This window comes from Bombina bombina, chromosome 6 (genome assembly GCF_027579735.1).
Source record: "Bombina bombina isolate aBomBom1 chromosome 6, aBomBom1.pri, whole genome shotgun sequence".
NCBI classification, from domain to species: Eukaryota; Metazoa; Chordata; class Amphibia; order Anura; family Bombinatoridae; genus Bombina; species Bombina bombina.
Window position 1 is genome coordinate 143676702 of NC_069504.1, and position 23411 is coordinate 143700112.

At 38.8% G+C, this 23411-nt stretch overlaps 1 protein-coding gene across 1 annotated transcript in view; it reads right to left on the minus strand.

The window, feature by feature from the left end:
* ALG12 (ALG12 alpha-1,6-mannosyltransferase) overlaps positions 1-23411 on the minus strand; it is a 115933-nt gene that overhangs the window by 11090 nt on the left and 81432 nt on the right. Inside the window, exon 8 of the mRNA XM_053716627.1 lies at positions 4415-4490. Coding sequence (XP_053572602.1) covers positions 4415-4490 — 76 coding nt within the window. The remainder of the gene's footprint in view (positions 1-4414; positions 4491-23411) is intronic.

The following is a 23411-nucleotide window of genomic DNA, read 5'->3' on the forward strand; positions in this document are numbered from 1 at the left end:
GCCGGCGACGCTGACTTTTACGTTGGTTTGGTATCCTATATACGGCTTAACCTAGAAGTTACGCCCGTATATTTTTGCCGTCGCCCGTAGTTTTTTGGGCCATAGGCAGGTATACCAAACCCGAGCAGTTTGGTATCCAATATACAGCGTAAGGACTTATGTGGCGAAAATGGAGAAATCTTACTCCATTTTCACCTCGCCACAAAAAGCAGCCGTAGTAAGCCTTACGCTGTCTATTGGAGCCCCGTAACTCCCTAAACTACCTGCCAAATAAACCTAACACCTAACGCATGCGCAATGTCTATCTACCTGTCAACCGCGATCTGCTAAATAAAACCTAACACCTAACGCATGCGCAATGTCTATCTACCTGTCAACCGTGATCCTCCGCCGCAATCCCTAATAAAATATTTAATCCCTAAACCGCCGCCCCCTACTTTAACTAACCCCTAATGTGATCCCCCTACACCGTCGCCAACTATATTAAACTACCCCCTAAAGTGAGCCCCTTACACCGCCGCCATCTACCTTACCTACCCCCTAAAGTGAGCTCCTACCCCGTCGCCATCTATTTTAAAATTATTAACCCCTAATTTAATCCCCCTACCCCGCCGCCACCTATATTAAATTATTTAACCCCTAAAATACTAAACTATCCCTACCCCTAAACCTAAGTCTAACCCCACAAATAGCCCTGAAAAGGGCTTTTTGCGTGGCATTACCCCAAAGTAAACTGCTCTTTTGCCAGCCCTTAAAAGGGCTTTTTTTGCGGGGCATGCCCCAAAGAAAACTGCTCTTTTACCAGCCCTTAAAAGGGCTTTTGGCGGGGCTTTGTCACAAAGTAAACTGCTCTTTTGCCTACAATCTAAATCCCCCTACACCGCTGCCACCTATAATAAATGTATTAACCCCTAATCTAATCCCCCTACACCGCCGCCAGCTATATTAAACACATTAACCCCTAATCTAATCCCCCTACACCGCCGCCAGCTATATTAACTATATTAACCCTAATTATATTAGGGTTAATATAGTTAATATAATTATTATATTATATATATTAACTATATTAATCCTAATTATATTAGGGTTAATATAGTTAATATCGTTATTATATTATATATATATATTAAGTATAATAACCCTATCTAACTCTAACATCCCTAACTAAACTCTTATTAAAATAAATCTAATATTAATATTATTAATGAAAATATTCCTATTTAAATCAAAATACTTACCTATAAAATAAACCCTAAGATAGCTACAATGTAATTAATAATTACATTGTAGCTATTTTAGGGTTTATATTTATTTTACAGGTAACTTGGTATTTATTTTAACTAGGTACAATAGCTATTAAATAGTTAATAACTATTTAATAGCTACCCAGTTAAAATAATTACCAATTTACCTGTAAAATAAATCCTAACCTAAGTTACAAATACACCTACACTATCAATAAATTAAACTACAAATATCTAAACTAAAATACAATTAAATAAACTAAACTAAATTACAAAAAAAAAAACACTAAATTACAAAAAATAAAAAAAAGATTACAAGATTTTTAAGCTAATTACACCTATTCTAAGCCCCCTAATAAAATAATAAAGCCCCCCAAAATAAAAAAAATTCCCTACCCTATTCTAAATGTAAAAAGTTCAAAGCTCTTTTACCTTACCAGCCCTTAAAAGGGCTTTGTGCGGGGCATGCCCAAAAGAAAACTGCTCTTTTGCCTGAAAAAAAAAACACAATACCACCCCCCAACATTACAACCCATCACCCACATACCCCTAATCTAACCCAAACCCCCCTAGAATAGGTGTAATTAGCTTAAAAATCTTGTAATCTTTTTTTATTTTTTGTAATTTAGTGTTTGTTTGTTTTTGTAATTTAGTTTAGTTTATTTAATTGTATTTTAGTTTAGATATTTGTAGTTTAATTTATTGATAGTGTAGGTGTATTTGTAACTTAGGTTAGGATTTATTTTACAGGTAAATTGGTAATTATTTTAACTGGGTAGCTATTAAATAGTTATTAACTATTTAATAGATATTGTACCTAGTTAAAATAAATACCAAGTTACCTGTAAAATAAATATAAACCCTAAAATAGCTACAATGTAATTATTAATTACATTGTAGCTATCTTAGGGTTTATTTTATAGGTAAGTATTTAGATTTAAATAGGAATATTTTCATTAATAATATTAATATTAGATTTATTTTAATAAGAGTTTAGTTAGGGATAGTTAGATAGGGTTATTATACTTAATATATATATAATATAATAACGATATTAACTATATTAACCCTAATATTATTAGGGTTAATATAGTTAATATATATAATATAATAATTATATTAACCCTAATATAATTAGGGTTAATATAGTTAATATAGCTGGCGGCGGTGTAGGGGGATTAGATTAGGGGTTAATGTGTTTAATATAGCTGGCGGAGGTGTAGGGGGATTAGATTAGGGGTTAATACATTTATTATAGGTGGCAGCGGTGTAGGGGGATTTAGATTGTAGGCAAAAGAGCAGTTTACTTTGTGACAAAGCCCCGCCAAAAGCCCTTTTAAGGGCTGGTAAAAGAGCAGTTTTCTTTGGGGCATGCCCCGCAAAAAGCCCTTTTAAGGGCTGGCAAAAAAGCAGTTTACTTTGGGGTAATGCCACGCAAAAAGCCCTTTTCAGGTAAAAGAGCAGTTTTCTTTGGGGCATGCCCCGCAAAAAGCCCTTTTAAGGGCTGGCAAAAGAGCAGTTTACTTTGGGGTAATGCCACGCAAAAAGCCCTTTTCAGGGCTATTTGTAGGGTTAGACTTAGGTTTAGTGGTAGGGATAGTTTAGTATTTTAGGGGTTAAATAATTTAATATAGGTGGCGGCGGGGTAGGGGGATTAAATTAGGGGTTAATAATTTTAAAATAGATGGCGGCGGGGTAGGAGCTCACTTTAGGGGGTAGGTAAGGTAGATGGCGGCGGTGTAAGGGGCTCACTTTAGGGGGTAGTTTAATATAGTTGGCGACGGTGTAGGGGGATCACATTAGGGGGTAGTTAATGTAGGGGGCGGCGGTTTAGGGGTTAAATATTTTATTAGGGATTGCGGTGGAGGATCGCGGGTGACAGGTAGATAGACATTGCGCATGCGTTAGGTGTTAGGTTTTATTTAGCAGATCGCGGTTGACAGGTAGATAGACATTGCGCATGCGTTAGGTTTATTTGGCAGGTAGTTTAGGGAGTTACGGGGCTCCAATAGACAGCGTAAGGCTTACTACGGCTGCTTTTTGTGGCGAGGTGAAAATGGAGTTAGATTTCTCCATTTTCGCCACGTAAGTCCTTACGCTGTATATTGGATACCAAACTGCGCGGGTTTGGTATACCTGCCTATGGCCCCAAAAACTACGGGGGACGGCAGAAATATACGGGCGTAACTTCTAGGTTAAGCCGTATATAGGATACCAAACCAGCGCAAAATTCAGAGTCACCGGCATTTGCGGGCGACGCTGCATATCGGATCAGGTTTTACCTAATAGAACGAAATAGAGTACTATGCGTAATATAAGCGGAACGGAAACAACTTTGCTTATTATGGTTCCGCTTTTACTGTTCCTAGTGTATCGCGCATGCGCTAACGGCCGTGAACGCGCTTGGATTTCAGTCCGAGGAATGGGCTATCATTGGCTGCTGGTTTGAAAAAGAAGTTGAATACGTCACGGTGGGGGGAGTTTGGAAGCCATGTTAGGACACCAATTTTGAAGTTATCGTAGACGATTCAACAGTGAAGGCAGGAAGAGAAAGGGGGCACGTTGCAGCTTGATCTTTATTTATAGTTTTTCAACATAGATTAATGTTGTGTGCAGTGTTGAATGTCCCTTTAATGTACTTGGTTAACATTTTTGATTTAGTGTTCCTTTAAAAGGGACAGTCTACTCCAGAATTTTTAATGTTTATCTATCTTTTTAATCACTTTCTTACCCATTCCACAGTTTTGCACAGCCAACATGGTTATATAAATATACTTTTTACCTCTGTGATTATCTTGTATCTAAGCCTCTGCAGACTGCCCCCTTATCTCAGTTCTTTTGATAGACTTGCATTTCAGCCAATTAGTGCTGACTTAAATAACTCCACAGGAGTGAGCGCAATGTTATCTATATGACACACATGAACTAGTACTGTCTAACTGTGAAAAACTTTCAAAATGTACTGAGATAAGAGGCGGTTTTTAACAGTTTAGAAATCGGTTTGAGCCTACCTAGGATTTAGCTTTCAACAAATACCAAGAGAACAAAGCAAATTTGATGATAAAAGTAAATTGAAAAGTTGTTTAAAATTGCATGCCCTATCTGAATCATGAAAGATTAATTTTGACTAGACTGTGCCTTTAAGTATGAAAAAAGCATACATATACCTCCAATGTGGGTAGATTTCAAAGAACCTTGAAACACCCGTTTGTGCAGCAGCCACGTCTATGTGCACAGAAACATCTGAAATTTAGAAATAAAAAGATTAAAAGTTCTACAATTCTTATATCATGATCCTATAAAACAGAATATAAATATGAATATTTAGACAATGCAGTAGAGAATACAAAGGATTTAAATTTGTGCACATTCTGTTGTTTAACCTAAAAATGTGACAAAACAAAACATACTTAAAAATATCCATAAGAACCAAGAAAGTTGAAAAGTTCAAAGCTACAAGAATCTGTTTAATTAAGGTGGGCACTTTATCTAGCAAGGGTTAACCCTGCATTTTCCATGCTATTTAATTAACCTTATTTACTATAAATATTTTTAAGTTAATGACATTTTATACAGTTTGGTGAACAGCTTCAAATTACAGAAATCTAAGATATTTATTTACTTTTATTTAACTACGCTATTAAACTACACATAAAAGTGATTTTGTTAAATGGCCATTATAGTGCTAAATTTGTTTAAGCATGCCATTTTATCACTAACAACGCTCCAAGTTTATGTGTAACCCCCGCAAAGAGGTTAAACATAGTTGAAGTACCGCCCTGGACCCGCAGAGCACTGGTGGTCTTGAGCAGAAATTGCTGCTGATCCAATTTAGCAGCGCTAGTTGCACTAATTGAAGTGTATGAACCATTAACTAGCTTGTATGTCTATCAATCTGGTTCAGTATAGAGTACTAATGAATCAGAGGCACTATGTGACTGGCAATGGGGGGGGGGGGGGGGGCATGTTAAAGGAATAGTAAACTCTGTATATATTGATTATAATATTGCTATTGTTACATTACATTCAATTTACAGACTCAATGTCATGTAATGGTATGTATGTAAAAAAAATTACAAATCCTTGTCTAATCGCTCCGTCTAATGCCGTTTATCTCCTGCCCCCTGTGACGTCACATTGATTGTTTATTTTATTCTACCAATCAGTAAGCCTTTCGCCAGACAGGCTTACTTCTATGCAACATGATTTACGCAAGCGCAGTCTTGCATTCATCGCAGCATAAGGCCAACCAATCAGGAGCGTTAAAAAGCAACGCCAATTTTGCGCATTCATGTAATTTCAACGCATGCATTTATAGACTTACTTATATTTTGGTTTTAGGCAAGTATGCTCGTTTTAGAAGGGACCGATCGCTCGCACTCTCTATCTAGTCAAACTTTTACTTCAGACTGAACCAAGTAAACTTTGAATCTCGTGACTCAATGTTTACTTGGTATAACGTCATGAGTCGGGAGCGCGCAAATTGTCTGACGTGTAGAGAGGGTGGAGAATAGGTAAGCGTCAAGTTTATTCAGGCAACTAAATAAGAGGGGCAGAGCGAGGCGACGCAACAAGGGTTTGTGAATAAAGATAATTTTTAATAAAATTACATATAAACATTTGAAATTGATAATGCGGTTTAATATATATAGTAATAACTAATATAATTCTTGAACTTAGCAATAGCGGAGTTTACCATCACTTTAAAGCTGCTAATTTAGGAGTATAAAAAACAAATTTTTTAATACGATTTATTTTGCAAAGTGTGCTTCAATAGAATAAATAGACCATACAATCCAATGGTACTACTGACATTTATGTCCATTTAAAAGCATAGGTGCTTCAGGATCCCTTCATAACCTTTTCACTGCTGGGCTAATTTAACAACACAGACCATATCTGCTTTCTCAGCAGATAAATCACTTTCAGAAATACATAAAAAAAAAAACATAAATTATGCTTACCTGATAATTTCCTTTTCTTCTGATGGAAAGAGTCCACAGCTGCATTCATTACTTTTGGGAAATAAGAACCTGGCCAGGAGGAGAGACAAAGACAACCCAGCCAAAGGCTTAAATACTCTCCTTGTCCCCCAGTCATTCTGCCAAGGAACAGTAGAAGAAATATCAGGGTGAAAGGTGCCTGAAGAATAATAGGGACGCCCCACATAAAATTACGGGTGGAGAGCTGTGGACTCTTTCCATCAGAAGAAAAATGATCAGGTAAGCATAATTTATGTTTTTCTTCTTAAATGGAAAGAGTCGACAGCTGCATTCATTACTTTTGGGAAAACAATACCCAAGCTATAGAGGACACTGAATGCCAAGACGGGAGGTTACAATAGGCGGCCCATACTGAGGGCACCCTGCCTGAACTTCTACCCGATAAAAAAAAAAACAAAAAAAACCCTGCTTCGTCCGAAGCCGAGAAAACTTTAAGAGGAAAAGCCACCATAAAAAAGGGTGGGCCCCATGAACTCTTGCCAATATGAAAGAAATTAATTTATCAGGTAAGTTCTTACATAAATTATGTTTTCTTTCATGTAATTGGCAAGAGTCCATGAGCTAGTGACGTATGGGATAGAAATACCCAAGCTGTGGAAGTCCACAGAAGAGTCACTAGAAAGGGAGGAATAAAATAAAAACAGCCATTTTCCGCTGAAAAAATTAAATCCACAAAAAATAAGTTTTTTTCATAAATAGAAAGAAAAAAACTTAAAACATTAGCAGAAGACTCAAACAGCTGCCTGAAGAACTTTTCTACCAAAGACTGCTTCAGAAGAAGCAAATACATCAAAATGGTAAAATTTAGTAAATTTATGCAAAGAAGACCAAGTTGCTGCTTTGCAAATCTGATAAACTGAAACTTCATTCATAAAAACCAAAGAAGTGGAGAATGATCTATTAAAATGAGCTGTGATCCTCTGAGGTGGGGACTGTCCCGCCTCCAAATAAGCTTTATGAATCAAAAGCTTTAACCAAGATGCCAAAGAAATGGCAGAATCTTTCTGACCTTTCCTAGAACCAGAGAAGACAACACATAGACTAGAAGTCTTCCTGAAATCTTTAGTAGCTTTAACATAATATTTCAAAGCTCTTACAGCATCCAAAGAATGCAAAGATCTTTTAAGAGCATTCTTGATATTAGGACACAAGAAAGGAACAACAATTTCCCCACTAAAGTTGTTAGAATTCACACCCTTAGGAAGAAATTTAAACGAAGTCCGCAAAACAGCCTTATCCTGATGGAAAATCAGAAAAGGAGACTCACAAGAGAGAGCAGACTATTCGGAAACTCTTCTAGCTGAAGAGATAGCCAAAAGAAACAACACTTTCCAAGAAAGTAGTTTAATATCCAAAGAATACATAGGCTCAAAAGGAGGAGCCTGAAAAGTCTTAAAAACCAAATTAAGACTCCAAGGAGGAGAGATTGATTTAATAACAGGCTTGATACGAACCAAACCCTGAACAAAACAGTGAATATAAGAAAGCTTAGCAATCTTTCTATGAAATAAAACAGAAAGATCAGGGATTTGCCCCTTCAAAGTACTTGCAGACAAACCTTTATCCAAACCATCCTGAAGAAACTGTAAAATTCTAGGAATTCTAAAAGAACACCATGAAATATAGGTCTTACAAACTCGATAATAAATCTTCCTTGAAACAGACTTACGAGCCTGTCAGAGAAACCTCTATGACTAAGCACTTAGTGTTCAATTTCCATACCTTCAAATTTAACGATTTGAGATCCTGATGGAAAAACGGCCCTTGAGACAGAAGGTCTGGTCTTAGAGGAAGTGGCCAAGGCTGGCAACTGGACATCCGAACAAGATCTGCATACCAAAACCTGTGAGGCCACGCTGGTGCTATCAGAAACACATATGATTGTTCCATAATGATCTTGGAAGAAGAACTAGAGGCGGAAAGATATAAGCAGGTTGGTAAAACCAAGGAACTGCTAAAGCATCCACCATCTCTGCCTGAGGATCCCTGGACCTGGACAGGTACCTGGGAAGTTTCTTGTTTAGATGAGAAGCCATCCAATCTATTTCTGGAAGACCCTACATCTGTACATTCTGACAAAATACATCTGGATGGAGAGACCACTCCCATGGATGTAAGGTCTGACGGCTGAGATAATCCGCTTCCTAATTGTCTACACCTGGGATATGCACCGCAGAAATTAGACAAGAGCTGGATTCTCCCCAAGAAAGTATACAAGATACTTCTTTCATAGCTAGGGGACTGCGAGTCCCACCCTGATGATTGACATTTGCCACAGTTGTGATATTGTCCGTCTGAAAACAAATGAATGGTTCTCTCTTTAACAGAGGCCAAACCTGAAGAGCCCTGAAAATAGCATAGAGTTCTAAAATATTGATTGGTAACCTTGCCTCTTGAGGTTTCCAAACCCCTTGTGCTGTCAGAGATCCCCAGACAGCTCCCCAACCTGAAAGACTTTTGTGATCACAGTCCAGGTAGGACGAACAAAAGAGGCCCTCTGAATTAAACGATGATGGTCTAACCACCAAGTCAGAGAGAGTTGAATGTTGGGATTTAAGTATATCAATTGTGATATCTGAGTATAATCCCTGCACCATTGATTCAGCATACAAAGCTATAGAGGTCTCATGTGAAAACGAGCAAAGGGGATCGCGTCCGATGCTGCAGTCATGAGACCTAAAACTTCCATGCACATAGCCACTGAAGAGAATGATTGAGACTGAATGTTTCAACAAGCTGAAACCAATTTCATTCATCTTGTCTGTTAAGGACAGAGTCATGGACACTGAATTTATCTGGAAACCTAAAAAGGTGACCCTTGTCTGAGGAATCAAGAAACTCTTTGGTAAATTGATCCTCCAACCATGTCTTTGAAGAAACAACACTAATTAATTTGTGTAAGATTCAGCTAAATGTAAAGACTGAGCTAGTACCAAGATATCGTCCAAATAAGGAAACACCGCAATACCCTGTTCTCTGATTACAGATAGAAGGGCACCGATAACCTTTGAAAAGATCATTGGAGCTGTTGCTAGGCCAAATGGAAGAGCGACAAATTGGTAATGCTTGTCTAGAAACGAGAATCTCAGAAACCGATAGTGGTCTGGATGAATCGGAATGTGAAGATATGCATCCTGTAAGTCTATCGTGGACATATAATGATCTTGCTGAACAAAAGGCAAAATAGTCCTCATAGTCACCATCTTGAAAGTCGGGACTCTTACAAAACGATTCAAAAACTTCAGATCCAGAACTGGCCTGAATGAATTTTCTTTCTCTGGGACAATGAATAGATTTGAATAAAACCCCACACCCTGTTCCTGAAACGGAACTGGTATTATTACCCCTGAAAGCTCTAGATCTGAAACACACTTCAGAAAAGCCTGAGCCTCCACCGGATTTACTGGAACGTGAGAGAGAAAGAATCTTCTCACAGGAGGTCTTACTCTGAAACCTATTCAATACCCTTGAGAGCCAAAACTCTGAATCCACTGATTTTGAACAGAATCTGCCCAAATGTCTTGGAATAATTTCAATCTGCCCCCCAACAGCTGAACTGGATCAAGGGCTGCCCCCTCCATACAGACTTGGGGGCTGGCTTGGTTTTCTTAAAAGGCTTGGATTTATTCCAACTTTAAGAAGGTTTCCAATTGGAACCAGAGTCTTTAGGGGAAGGATTGGTTTTCTGTTCCTTGTTCTGTCGAAAAGAATGAAACCGATTAGAAGCTTTAGATTTACCCTTAGATCTTTTATCCTGAGATAAAAAAACATAATTTATGCTTACCTGATAAATTTATTTCTCTTGTAGTGTATCCAGTCCACGGATCATCCATTACTTATGGGATATTCTCCTTCCCAACAGGAAGTTGCAAGAGGATCACCCACAGCAGAGCTGCTATATAGCTCCTCCCCTAACTGTCATATCCAGTCATTCGACCGAAAACAAACAGAGAAAGGAGAAACCATAGGGTGCAGTGGTGACTGTAGTTTAATTAAAATTTAGACCTGCCTTAAAAGGACAGGGCGGGCCGTGGACTGGATACACTACAAGAGAAATAAATTTATCAGGTAAGCATAAATTATGTTTTCTCTTGTTACTTGTAATTGGTATCCCATTACTTATGGGATACCAATACCAAAGCTAAAGTACACGGATGATGGGAGGGACAAGGCAGGATTAAGCGGAAGGAACCACTCACTGCCTGAAGAACCTTTCTCCCAAAAACAGCCTCCGAAGAAGCAAAAGTATCAAATTTGTAAAATTTGGAAAAAGTGTGAAGCGAAGACCAAGTCGCGGCCTTGCAAATCTGTTCAACAGAGGCCTCATTTTTAAAGGCCCAGGTGGAAGCCACAGCTCTAGTGGAATGAGTGGTAATCCTTTCAGGGGGCTGCTGTCCAGCAGTCTCATAGGCTAGGCGTATTATGCTCCGAAGCCAAAAGGAAAGAGAGGTTGCCGAAGCTTTTTGACCTCTCCTCTGTCCAGAGTAAACGACAAACAGGGTAGATGTTTGACGAAAATCTTTAGTAGCTTGTAAGTAAAACTTCAAGGCACGGACTACGTCCAGATTATGTAAAAGACGTTCCATCTTTGAAGAAGGATTAGGACACAATGATGGAACAACAATCTCTTGATTGATATTCTTGTTAGAAACCACCTTAGGTAAAAACCCAGGTTTGGTACGCAGGACTACCTTATCTGCATGAAAAATCAGATAAGGAGAATCACATTGTAAGGCAGATAGCTCAGAGACTCTCCGAGCCGAGGAAATAGCCATCAAAAACAGAACTTTCCAAGATAAAAGTTTAATATCAATGGAATGAAGGGGTTCAAACTGAACTCCTTGAAGAACTTTAAGAACCAAGTTTAAGCTCCACGGGGGAGCAACAGGATTAAACACAGGCTTAATTCTAACCAAAGCCTGGCAAAATGCCTGGACGTCTGGAACCTCTGCCAGACGCTTGTGCAAAAGAATAGACAGAGCAGAAATCTGTCCCTTTAAGGAACTAGCTGATAATCCTTTGTCCAAGCCCTCTTGGAGAAAAGACAATATTCTAGGAATCCTAACCTTACTCCATGAGTAATTCTTGGATTCACACCAATAAAGATATTTACTCCATATCTTGTGGTAGATTTTCCTGGTAACAGGCTTTCGTGCCTGTATTAAAGTATCAATGACTGACTCGGAGAAGCCACGCTTTGATAGAATCAAGCGTTCAATCTCCATGCAGTCAGTCTCAGAGAAATTAGATTTGGATGATTGAAAGGACCTTGTATCAGAAGGTCCTGTCTTAGAGGCAGAGTCCATGGTGGAAAGGATGACATGTCCACTAGGTCTGCATACCAAGTCCTGCGTGGCCACGCAGGTGCTATCAGAATCACCGATGCTCTCTCCTGTTTGATTTTGGCAATCAGTCGAGGGAGCAGAGGAAACGGTGGAAACACATAAGCCAGGTTGAAGAACCAAGGCGCTGCTAGAGCATCTATCAGCGTCGCTTCTGGGTCCCTAGACCTGGATCCGTAACAAGGAAGCTTGGCGTTCTGGCGAGACGCCATGAGATCCAACTCTGGTTTGCCCCAACGATGAACCAACTGAGCAAACACCTCCGGATGGAGTTCCGACTCCCCCGGATGGAAAGTCTGACGACTTAGAAAATCCGCCTCCCAGTTCTCCACGCCTGGGATATGGATTGCTGACAGGTGGCAAGAGTGGTACTCTGCCCAGCGAATTATTTTTGAGACTTCTAACATCGCTAGGGAACTCCTGGTTCCCCCTTGATGGTTGATGTAAGCCACAGTCGTGATGTTGTCCGACTGAAATCTGATGAACCTCAGTGTAGCTAACTGAGGCCAAGCCAGAAGAGCATTGAATATCGCTCTTAACTCCAGAATATTTATTGGAAGGAGTTTCTCCTCCTGAGTCCACGATCCCTGTGCCTTCAGGGAATTCCAGACTGCACCCCAACCTAGAAGGCTGGCATCTGTTGTTACAATTGTCCAATCTGGCCTGCGAAAGGTCATACCCTTGGACAGGTGTACCCGAGACAACCACCAGAGAAGAGAATCTCCGGTCTCTTGATCCAGATTTAGCAGAGGGGACAAATCTGTGTAATCCCCATTCCACTGACTCAGCATGCATAATTGCAGCGGTCTGAGATGAAGGCGCGCAAATGGCACTATGTCCATTGCCGCTACCATTAAGCCGATTACCTCCATACACTGAGCTACCGAAGGGCGCGGAATGGAGTGAAGAACACGGCAAGCATTTAGAAGTTTTGATAACCTGGACTCCGTCAGGTAAATTTTAATTTCTGCAGAATCTATAAGAGTCCCTAAGAAGGAGACTCTTGTGAGTGGGGATAGAGAACTCTTTTCCTCGTTCACTTTCCACCCGTGCAACCTCAGAAATGCCAGAACTATCTCTGTATGAGACTTGGCAACTTGAAAGCTTGACGCCTGTATCAGGATGTCGTCTAGATACGGAGCCACTGCTATGCCTCGCGGTCTTAGAACCGCCAGAAGTGAGCCCAGAACCTTTGTAAAGATTCTCGGGGCTGTAGCCAACCCGAAGGGAAGAGCTACAAATTGGTAATGCCTGTCTAGAAAGGCAAACCTTAGAAACCGATGATGATCTTTGTGAATCGGTATGTGAAGGTAGGCATCCTTTAAGTCCACTGTGGTCATGTACTGACCTTCTTGGATCATGGGTAGGATGGTCCGAATAGTTTCCATTTTGAAAGATGGAACTCTGAGGAATTTGTTTAAGATCTTTAGATCCAAAATTGGTCTGAAGGTTCCCTCTTTTTTGGGAACCACAAACAGATTTGAATAAAAACCCTGTCCTTGTTCCGTCTGCGGAACTGGATGGATCACTCCCATAACTAGGAGGTCTTGCACACAGCGTAGGAATGCCTCTTTCTTTATCTGATTTGCAGATAGCCTTGAAAGATGAAATCTTCCTTGTGGAGGGGAAGCTTTGAAGTCCAGAAGATATCCCTGAGATGTGATCTCCAACGCTCAGGGATCCCGAACATCTCTTGCCCACGCCTGGGCGAAGAGAGAAAGTCTGCCCCCTACTAGATCCGTCGCCGGATAGGGGGCCGTTCCTTCATGCTGTCTTAGAGGCAGCAGCAGGCTTTCTGGCCTGCTTGCCTTTGTTCCAGGACTGGTTAGGTTTCCAGGCCTGCTTAGATTGAGCAAAAGTTCCCTCTTGTTTTGAAGCGGAGGAAGTTGATGCTGCACCTGCCTTGAAATTTCGAAAGGCACGAAAATTAGACTGTTTGGCCTTTGCTTTGGCCCTGTCCTGAGGAAGGGTGTGACCCTTACCTCCAGTAATGTCAGCAATAATTTCCTTCAAACCAGGCGCGAATAAGGTCTGCCCCTTGAAAGGAATGTTGAGTAATTTAGACTTCGAAGTCACGTCAGCTGACCAGGATTTAAGCCATAGCGCCCTACGCGCTTGGATGGTGAATCCGGAATTCTTAGCCGTTAGTTTAGTCAAATGAACAATGGCATCAGAAACAAATGAGTTAGCTAGCTTAAGTGTTCTAAGCTTGTCAATAATTTCAGTCAATGGAGCTGTATGGATGGCCTCTTCCAGGGCCTCAAACCAGAATGCCGCCACGGCCGTGACAGGCGCAATGCATGCAAGGGGCTGTAAAATAAAACCTTGTTGAATAAACATTTTCTTAAGGTAACCCTCCAATTTTTTATCCATTGGATCTGAAAAAGCACAACTGTCCTCAACCGGGATAGTAGTACGCTTTGCTAAAGTAGAAACTGCTCCCTCCACCTTAGGGACCGTCTGCCATAAGTCCTGTGTAGTGGCGTCTATTGGAAACATTTTTCTAAATATAGGAGGTGGGGAAAAAGGCACACCCGGTCTATCCCACTCCTTGCTAATAATTTCTGTAAGCCTTTTAGGTATAGGAAAAACATCAGTACACACCGGTACCGCATAGTATTTATCCAGCCTACACAATTTCTCTGGTACTGCAACTGCGTTACAGTCATTCAGAGCAGCTAATACCTCCCCAAGCAACACACGGAGGTTCTCAAGCTTGAATTTAAAATTAGAAATCTCTGAATCAGGTTTCCCCGAATCAGAGAAGTCACTCACAGACTGAAGCTCTCCGTCCTCATGATCTGCATATTGTGACGCAGTATCAGACATGGCCCTTACAGCATCTGCGCGCTCTGTATTTCTCCTAACCCCAGAGCAATCGCGCTTGCCTCTTAATTCAGGCAACCTGGATAATACCTCTGACAGGGTATTATTCATGATTACAGCCATGTCCTGCAAGGTAATCGCTATGGGCGTCCCTGATGTAATTGGCGCCATATTAGCGTGCATCCCCTGAGCGGGAGGCGAAGGGTCTGACACGTGGGGAGAGTTAGTCGGCATAACTTCCCCCTCGTCAGAATCTTCTGGTGAAATTTCTTTTATAGATAAAGACTGATCTTTACTGTTTAAGGTGAAATCAATACATTTAGTACACATTCTCCTATGGGGCTCCACCATGGCTTTCAAACATAATGAACAAGTAGGTTCCTCTGTGTCAGACATGTTTAAACAGACTAGCAATGAGACTAGCAAGCTTGGAAAACACTTTAAACAAGTTTACAAGCAATAAAAAAAACGTTGCACCTTTAAGAAACACAAATTTTGTCAAAATTTGAAATAACAGTGAAAAAAGGCAGTTACACTAACGAAATTTTTACAGTGTATGTAACAAGTTAGCAGAGCATTGCACCCACTTGCAAATGGATGATTAACCCCTTAATACCCAAAATGGAATAATAAAAGACAAAAACTTTTTTTTTTTTTTTTTTTTGTTTGTTTTTTCAAACAGTCACAACAACTGCCACAGCTCTACTGTGGCTTTTTACCTCCCTCAAAAACGACTTTGAAGCCTTTTGAGCCCTCCAGAGATGTCCTGGATCATGCAGAGGGAAACAATGTCACTGTCAGTATTTTTAGCTGCACAGAAAAGCACTAAAAAAGGCCCCTCCCACTCATATTACAACAGTGGAAAGCCTAAGGAAACTGTTACTAGGCAAAATTCAAGCCAGCCATGTGGAAAAAAACTAGGCCCCAATAAGTTTTATCACCAAATACATATAAAAACGATTAAACATGCCAGCAAACGTTTTATATTACATTTTTATAAGAGTATGCATCTCTATTAATAAGCCTGATACCAGTAGCTATCACTGCATTTAAGGCTTTACTTACATTAGTTCGGTATCAGCAGCATTTTCTAGCAAATTCCATCCCTAGAAAAATATTAACTGCACATACCTTATTGCAGGAAAACCTGCACGCCATTCCCTCTCTGAAGTTACCTCACTCCTCAGAATATGTGAGAACAGCCATGGATCTTAGTTACTTCTGCTAAGATCATAGAAAACGCAGGCAGATTCTTCTTCTAAATACTGCCTGAGATAAACAGTACACTCCGGCACCATTTAAAAATAACAAACTTTTGATCGAAGAATAAACTAAGTATAAAACACCACACTCCTCTTACGACCTCCATCTTGGTTGAGGCTTGCAAGAGAATGACTGGATATGACAGTTAGGGGAGGAGCTATATAGCAGCTCTGCTGTGGGTGATCCTCTTGCAACTTCCTGTTGGGAAGGAGAATATCCCATAAGTAATGGATGATCCGTGGACTGGATACACTTAACAAGAGAAAACTCCCTTCCCTCCAGTGATAGCTAAAATAATTGAATCCAACTGAGAACCAAATAAGTTGTTACCTTGGAAAGAAAGATATAGTAATCTAGACTTAGATACCATGTTAGCATTCCAAGATTTGAGCCATAAAGCTCTTCTAGCTAAAATAGATAATTACATAGATTAACATCAATTTTGATGATATCAAAAATAGCATCACAGATAAAATGATTAGCATGTTGAAGTAAACTAACAATGCTAGACAAATCAGGATCTGTTTCCTGTTGCGCTAAGCTATCCAACCAAAAAGTTGATGCAGCCGCAACATCAGACATAGCAATGGCAGACCTGAGAAGATAGCCAGAATATAAATTGCCATATGTGTGCATGCATTGGACCTGGCAGTTCTTTTGCTAGTAGTGTAACTAATAAAAGATACAGCATTCATTTCAATGCCAATTGTGGCACTACTTTTGCTGTTTATTTACTTACTTGCAAACTTTGCCAGCTCCAATATGTGGGTCAAACCTCTAGGGGGGTTAGAAAAAGATTTAGTGAACACTATGTCAAAGAGTCAGCTATTGCCAATCACTTCAATGGTGAACACTTTACCAATGTAGCAAATCTTTCTGTACAAATTATAGATTTAGCTAAGGTTCCCCCTAGAGGAGGTAACAGGTATAATATTCTACAGAGAAAGGAAATTTATTGGATCTTACTATTACAAACCAGGGTGCCGCTGGGCATGAACAGAGAGTGTGACATCAATTATTTTATAGATGTTTAACTTCATGTATGTGCTCCTCTCTGTTCATGCTCTGTGATAATAACCCCTGCTTTCTCTGATGTTTATTAATAATAATTTTTCTTTATTTTTCCTTAAATCCTTTACAGTAGGTTTAGTTCAAACCTAGGTCATTAATTTCTGTTTGTGTTATTTTTATTATTTTTTCATAGTTATTTTTATTTTTTCAGCATATTGTGTCAGGATATATTTCAATGGATGTGTAACATTTAGCCTGTCCCATTGCTCTGTTAGTTTATACATGTGTCATACTCTGTTTCAGTATATTGACATAACCATTTTGTTCCCCAGTTCCTTGTTTTTAGCTACTTTAGGATACTAAGGGGTTCATTTTAATTGGTTAGGGTATATATAGCACACCTTGTGCTATTCATGTATTAGGTCTATGAGTAAGCGCCTGTAGGGGGCGTGAAACGCGTCAGACAATTGCCATTGTCCACACCACCTGTCTGTATGCTCCTTTGATGAACTGTACCGCTCTGTTTTGTACCTTTTGGATTGGTATTTACCTTGTACAACACTAATAAAGTGGACGATTTTTATATGCATACCATACAAGTGTGTAGTGCCTGCCGTTTTTATCTGTTCACATTATACTTTGGTAGTAAAAATGGTTAACTGCAAGGAAAACAGAAACAGAGGCACCACATGTGTAGATCAATCAAAACTGACAAAATCCAAGCAAGATGAGGTACAGGATACTCACAAACGTGAAGGCACTCTCTTGTGCCTGTAGGGGCAGGCTGGTATTTTAACAGCAAACCAGCTGGCTGTACCAAGGGATCCCCGTCAGGATATCCTACAGTTGTGGTGGATCTCACAACAGCAACCCTTAACTAGGTTACTTCCAGCAAAGAGGAAAATATGTCCAGAGGGGAGGAAGGCTAAACAGCCTTATGGTTACTGGCAAGGGAAATGCCACACGAACACCAGATTTGTTAAAAAAGTTTCAAGTATTTTATTTTTCAAAAGATAAAAAATACCATCAGTAACAAATTACAGCTGGGTGTGTTATATGGCAAGTCTCCTTGTATATGCAGAGATAATAGCGACGCGTTTCTCAGGGAAGACCCTGTTTCATCAGGCTTGTATACTCTAAAACAGTTTAAATCCCCTTTATATAGGGATCAGTAACCATATGTTTGCAATAAACCCTCCCCTTCCTTAACATCAACCAATAAAACCTTTCCTTTCCAAAAACTCCCACTTGTTGCCTTAATTAGAAGTTTATTATAATTTTTTCTTATGTACTATGTTCACTTGATAAGGAATCCATGAGCAATAACCCTAATGTGGTTGTCTGTGAAATTAGATCTAAATAATGATGTTGATTATGAGATCGTTATAAGTGTGTAAATGTAAACAAACTCCGTAGGTAATCGTTCCTTGACCAATTGCAAGCCATCTTAAGGGGGCTTGTATAATTTGAGGCATCTAATTGGTTTATGTGCTCCTAGTCTGATGACTGCAAGTACCATCATGCCTCTGTGCCGGAACTACAAGGAAAATGTGTCTGCGTGATTGCATGTTATTCTCTAACCGGCTAATCTAAATGACTACAAGTACCATCATGCTTCTATATTCTATACCGGAAGTACCCGGATAATGTGTTTGCGTGACTGTTACTTTGTAGTCCTTTTGTTCCTGGAGGGGGCTTGTACTTATTGATCCATTTAATTGGTTAGTGTCACGTTACAATGAACTGTAGCTGCCATCTTGCTCTGATTAACTACAATTACCATCATGCTTCTGTGTGTCATATCAAAAACGCTCTCTGATTGTCTATTGGACATTCACTTAAAGTTTCCCCACGAAAGCGTATTGGGTCAACTTATAATACTTTTGCAGATGAACATATTGCGCTCCCCAATATGATAGTGGGGGCACCAAAAAAGATAATAAATTGTATATATAAACAAAAAAATAGTTACTGTAAAACTCAATATTCTCTCTTATGTTAATGTGGTGACAAAAAAAATAAATAAAAAGTGCTATAGATAACTAAACTATACTATACTCACCCTATATAATTGTAACTGAAAACTCTCACAGATTTTTGACATGAATATATAATGTCAGTGCGCATTGATTTGTAATAGAAGTGACTTTTCCCTTTTCACCTTATGAGATATATTAATCCCCACCATTATGATAGTAGTAGTAATAATGGTGAGAGTGAAGGATGTACTGTGTGAGGTGTTATATATTATACTAAATATGTTATAAAGAATAAAAATGAATGGTCATATTTAGGACACTTGTGGCTAATGCAACATAAGTGTGTGTAAAGACAGTTACAAATAGTGTGAAGGTGATTGTGAATTCATAATAATGTTTTAGACTGCCACATCGTCCAAGCTATACCCTACTGTTGTGATAAAGTGTTGATGTGATTATCTCTGATAAGTGAATGCCTATTGCAATATATAATGATGATAAAGTGGTTGTGTCACCACGTCAAGTAATCTCAATGTATACGGCTATGTGAATGCCATTTTGTATAATAGGTGTAATGATGTAATATGTTATTATCCTAATTGGATGTAACTAAGCAACAAGTGAGCTAGGAAAGTCCAGTATACAAAAGCTCCCACTATTTACAACAATAAAAAAAAGGAATACATAGAGCATCTCAATAACGATGTATCAAACAATCTGCAAATAAGACCGTGTTAAACATACTAATCTCCAGAAATGTTAGAAGAGCCCATAATAAATCTAACACTATAACCTTGGCATACTATAAGAATAACTTAAGAAAATGCAGCAGAATCTATAACTTCATTGAGGCCAGTGGGAAATAAACTATTGAATTTGAAGATCCAATAGGTTTCTCTTTGTCTAAGCTTACTAAACCTATTGTACAGATTGCTTTTGGGAATACATTCTATTGGAGTGATTTTAAATGGACATTTTCCAGATATATATTTTTCACAGATATGGCGGGATACACTATGTTTAGATGACTTTACTTTGATGTTCCTTAAATGTTCACTCCACCGAGTCCTGACCTTCCTACAGGTCCTGCCTATATATTGTATCCCACATTCGCACGTTAGTGCATAAATGACAAAGCTAGAGTCACAAGTCATTTTGTTTTTGATGGGAAATGTCTCTCCGGTATTATGTGAAACAATCTCAGTGGAACCCTGAGTTATGTGATCACACATAAAACATAGTTTCTTACCACATCTATAAACTCCCGTCTTATTAAAGATGTTGTTACCGTTCTTTCTTGTTAATCTAGATGTATTGGCAATATTCCTTTTGGACATGACAACCTTACTTGGGGCCAATTTCTGTTTGTATGTAGGTGCTCTTTTGAAAACTAATTTTGGTTGTGGTGGTAAAGTTTTATTTAAAATCGGATCTTTAAGGAGGATAGGCCAATGTTTTTTTAGAACTTTGTTAATAATTCTATGGTTAGAGTTATACTGTGTGACAAAAAGTGGTTGTTTATTAAAAGTTGTTTCCCTCTGGCTATTATGTTGATCTGAAGTAGTGACTGTTGATAGTAAAAGTTCCCTATCAAGGTCCCTGGCTCTCTGTTGGCCCGAACTAATTAATTCAGAGGGATACCCCTTTTCTAGGAATCTGGATGTAAGTATTCGAGCTTGTTGATTGTATTGTTCTATTGTACTGCAATTCCTGCGCAGACGACAGAACTGGCTAAATGGAATATTCGTTTTCCATCTTGTTAAGTGGTTGCTTTGGAAATGTAAAAAATTATTGCAGTCCACTTTTTTGAAAAAAGTGGATGTTGATATGTTACCTATTGCGTCCCATGAAAGTGTCACATCCAAAAATTCAATGTTGTCTTTTTGTAGATTATGTGTGAAACTTATACCCATAGTATTCCTATTAAGATGTGCATCAAAGTCAAGAGCTTCAGATTCTGAACCGTCAAAAATAAATATTAAATCATCTATGTAACGGCCATAGAACACCAGATTGCCCCTCCATCGCGAGTTGTAAATATATAGATCCTCAAATTGACCCATAAAAAGATTTGCGAAACTGGGGGCAAATCTGGTGCCCATGGCCGTTCCTTTAATCTGTAAATAAAAAGTATCCAGAAACTGAAAATAATTATGTTTCAAAATAAATTGATAAGTGATAACAAATATTCCTTTTGTTGCTCAGGCATAAAGAAGTCTCCATTCAAATACATCTGTGTGGATAATATCCCTAAATTGTGAGATATATTAGAATAGAGAGACCCTACGTCGCATGATAACCACAGATAATTCCCCTTGTTTTTAATGTCAGATAGTTTGTTCAGGAGGTCTCTTGTGTCTTTAATGTAAGAAGGAAGATTTATGACATATCTCTGGAGATAGATATCTATATACTCCGATAGTTTATCAGTAATACTGTTCATACCCGCTATGATGGGTCTACCTGGCGGGATTTTTTCATTTTTGTGGAGTTTTGGAAGATGGTAATAATACGGTGTGCTGGGGTGATCAGGTGTGAGATATCTTTTCTCTTTTTTTGTGAGGATATTCCCCACAAGACCTTGTTCCAATAAAAGATTCAGTTTCTTTGTGTAATCTATAGTGGGATAGAAAGACAATTTGGTATAGTAATTAGTGTCATCTAGGATCCGTCTGGCTTCTTTAATGTAATCGGAATAATTCTGTAAAACTATACCACCGCCCTTGTCAGCCTGACGGATGACCAAATTTTTGTCATCCGTCAGGCTCCTGAGGGCCCTGGCTTCATTAGGCCATGTTCGCTTCTTACCTATAATTCTGTTAGGCATAGATTCAAAGTCTTCTAAGACTAGTTGTTGATATAAATCTATATAGGACACTAACTCTTTAGGCGGGTGGAAAGTTGATAGAGGTGCCAGAGAAGTATGAATTACTCCTTCGAACAACTCTTCTGTTAATTGGCTGGGCTCATATGTTAATATGGAGGTGGAATTTCTTGTTTGTTGTGTGTCTAATAATATCGGGGCCCCTTCAATGTTGTGTTTTCTCATGGCCTTAACTGCAAAATACCTTTGTAATGCCAGTTTTCGGGTGTATTTGTTGAGGTCAACAAATAATTCGAATATATTGTGAGAATTCGGGGGGCAATAGGACAAACCCCTTCCCAAAACCCTAACTTCATCATCAGTGAGGGCATGTGAAGAAAGGTTTAAGATCCCTTTCTTTAATTTCTGAAGTCTTTCTTTTTTGTTGGTTTTCCCTCTCCCTCTCCTTCCCCGTTTGGGTAAGGTCTTTTCTTTTGATTGGTTGAGGGATTGGGTTTCCTCCATAGGGGTGCCAGATTGGGGGTTCCTAAAAAAAACTCAGATGAAGTGGATGGAATATTATCCATTCTATGTGTAGTGGACCTATCTTCCCTAGGATGGTCAAAGGTGTTATCTTGTACTGAATTCAGAACTCGAAACCTATTTGAAACAGGAATATGGTTGGGGTTATTATATTCCTGATGTTCTGCCATTCCTCTGTAGTCTCTATCTGAATATGTGAATCTATGGGAATTACCCCCATTGACTTGATGTTGGTTCTCACGTGGATACAATGTGTTATTATGTGGGTAGTTGTTAGTATGGTTGGTATGTTGAATTATATTCCTTCCTGAAGTATCATTGTGATGGTAATTGTGTTTATTTTTATTTCTGTTCCTATTTTGTCGTTTGTGGTTCTGCACTACAGTCCAATCACTATTTGTATTGGTTTTAGTTCTATTATAAGTGTATACTTCACCTTTATTGTAGTCATCCTCATCTCTTTTCAATTTTGAATTTTTATTAGTAATAATTTCTGTCTGAAAATCATCAACTGATTTAATGGTCTGATTGTTAAGTTTTAGGTATTCTGGATGTTCTTTGAACGTCTCTAATTCCTTTTGTACAGAATCTATCTCCAACCCAATCTCATCTACTAAATGTTGTCTGTGGGAGATGAGCAAATCAATAAGGTTAAACGAACATTCGTCTAAAATATTATACCATTTGGTCAGTAATTCTGGGTTATTTTTAAAAGAACAATTCTTAAAAACACGTAAACCTCTAGGGATCTGTTTCTTTTCTTTGTATTTTTTCAAACAATCTAGATCCCACCAATGCCTGTTCTCTCTATTTTTTATCTTTTGAAAAATAAAATACTTGAAACTTTTTTAACAAATCTGGTGTTCGTGTGGCATTTCCCTTGCCAGTAACCATAAGGCTGTTTAGCCTTCCTCCCCTCTGGACATATTTTCCTCTTTGCTGGAAGTAACCTAGTTAAGGGTTGCTGTTGTGAGATCCACCACAACTGTAGGATATCCTGACGGGGATCCCTTGGTACAGCCAGCTGGTTTGCTGTTAAAATACCAGCCTGCCCCTACAGGCACAAGAGAGTGCCTTCACGTTTGTGAGTATCCTGTACCTCATCTTGCTTGGATTTTGTCAGTTTTGATTGATCTACACATGTGGCGCCTCTGTTTCTGTTTTCCTTGCAGTTAACCATTTTTTGAAGATACACCATCGTTTGGGTGAAGACCGAGAGCTGCCTTATCTATCTATTTCTGGACTCATTTGGACTTCATTTGAACTTTTCCATTTGACCATTTGATACGTCTGTATATATATATATATATATATATTTTAACCAATTTTTAATATATATTTTTTATTATTATTATTTTTATTATTATTATTATTATTTTTTAATTATTATTGCT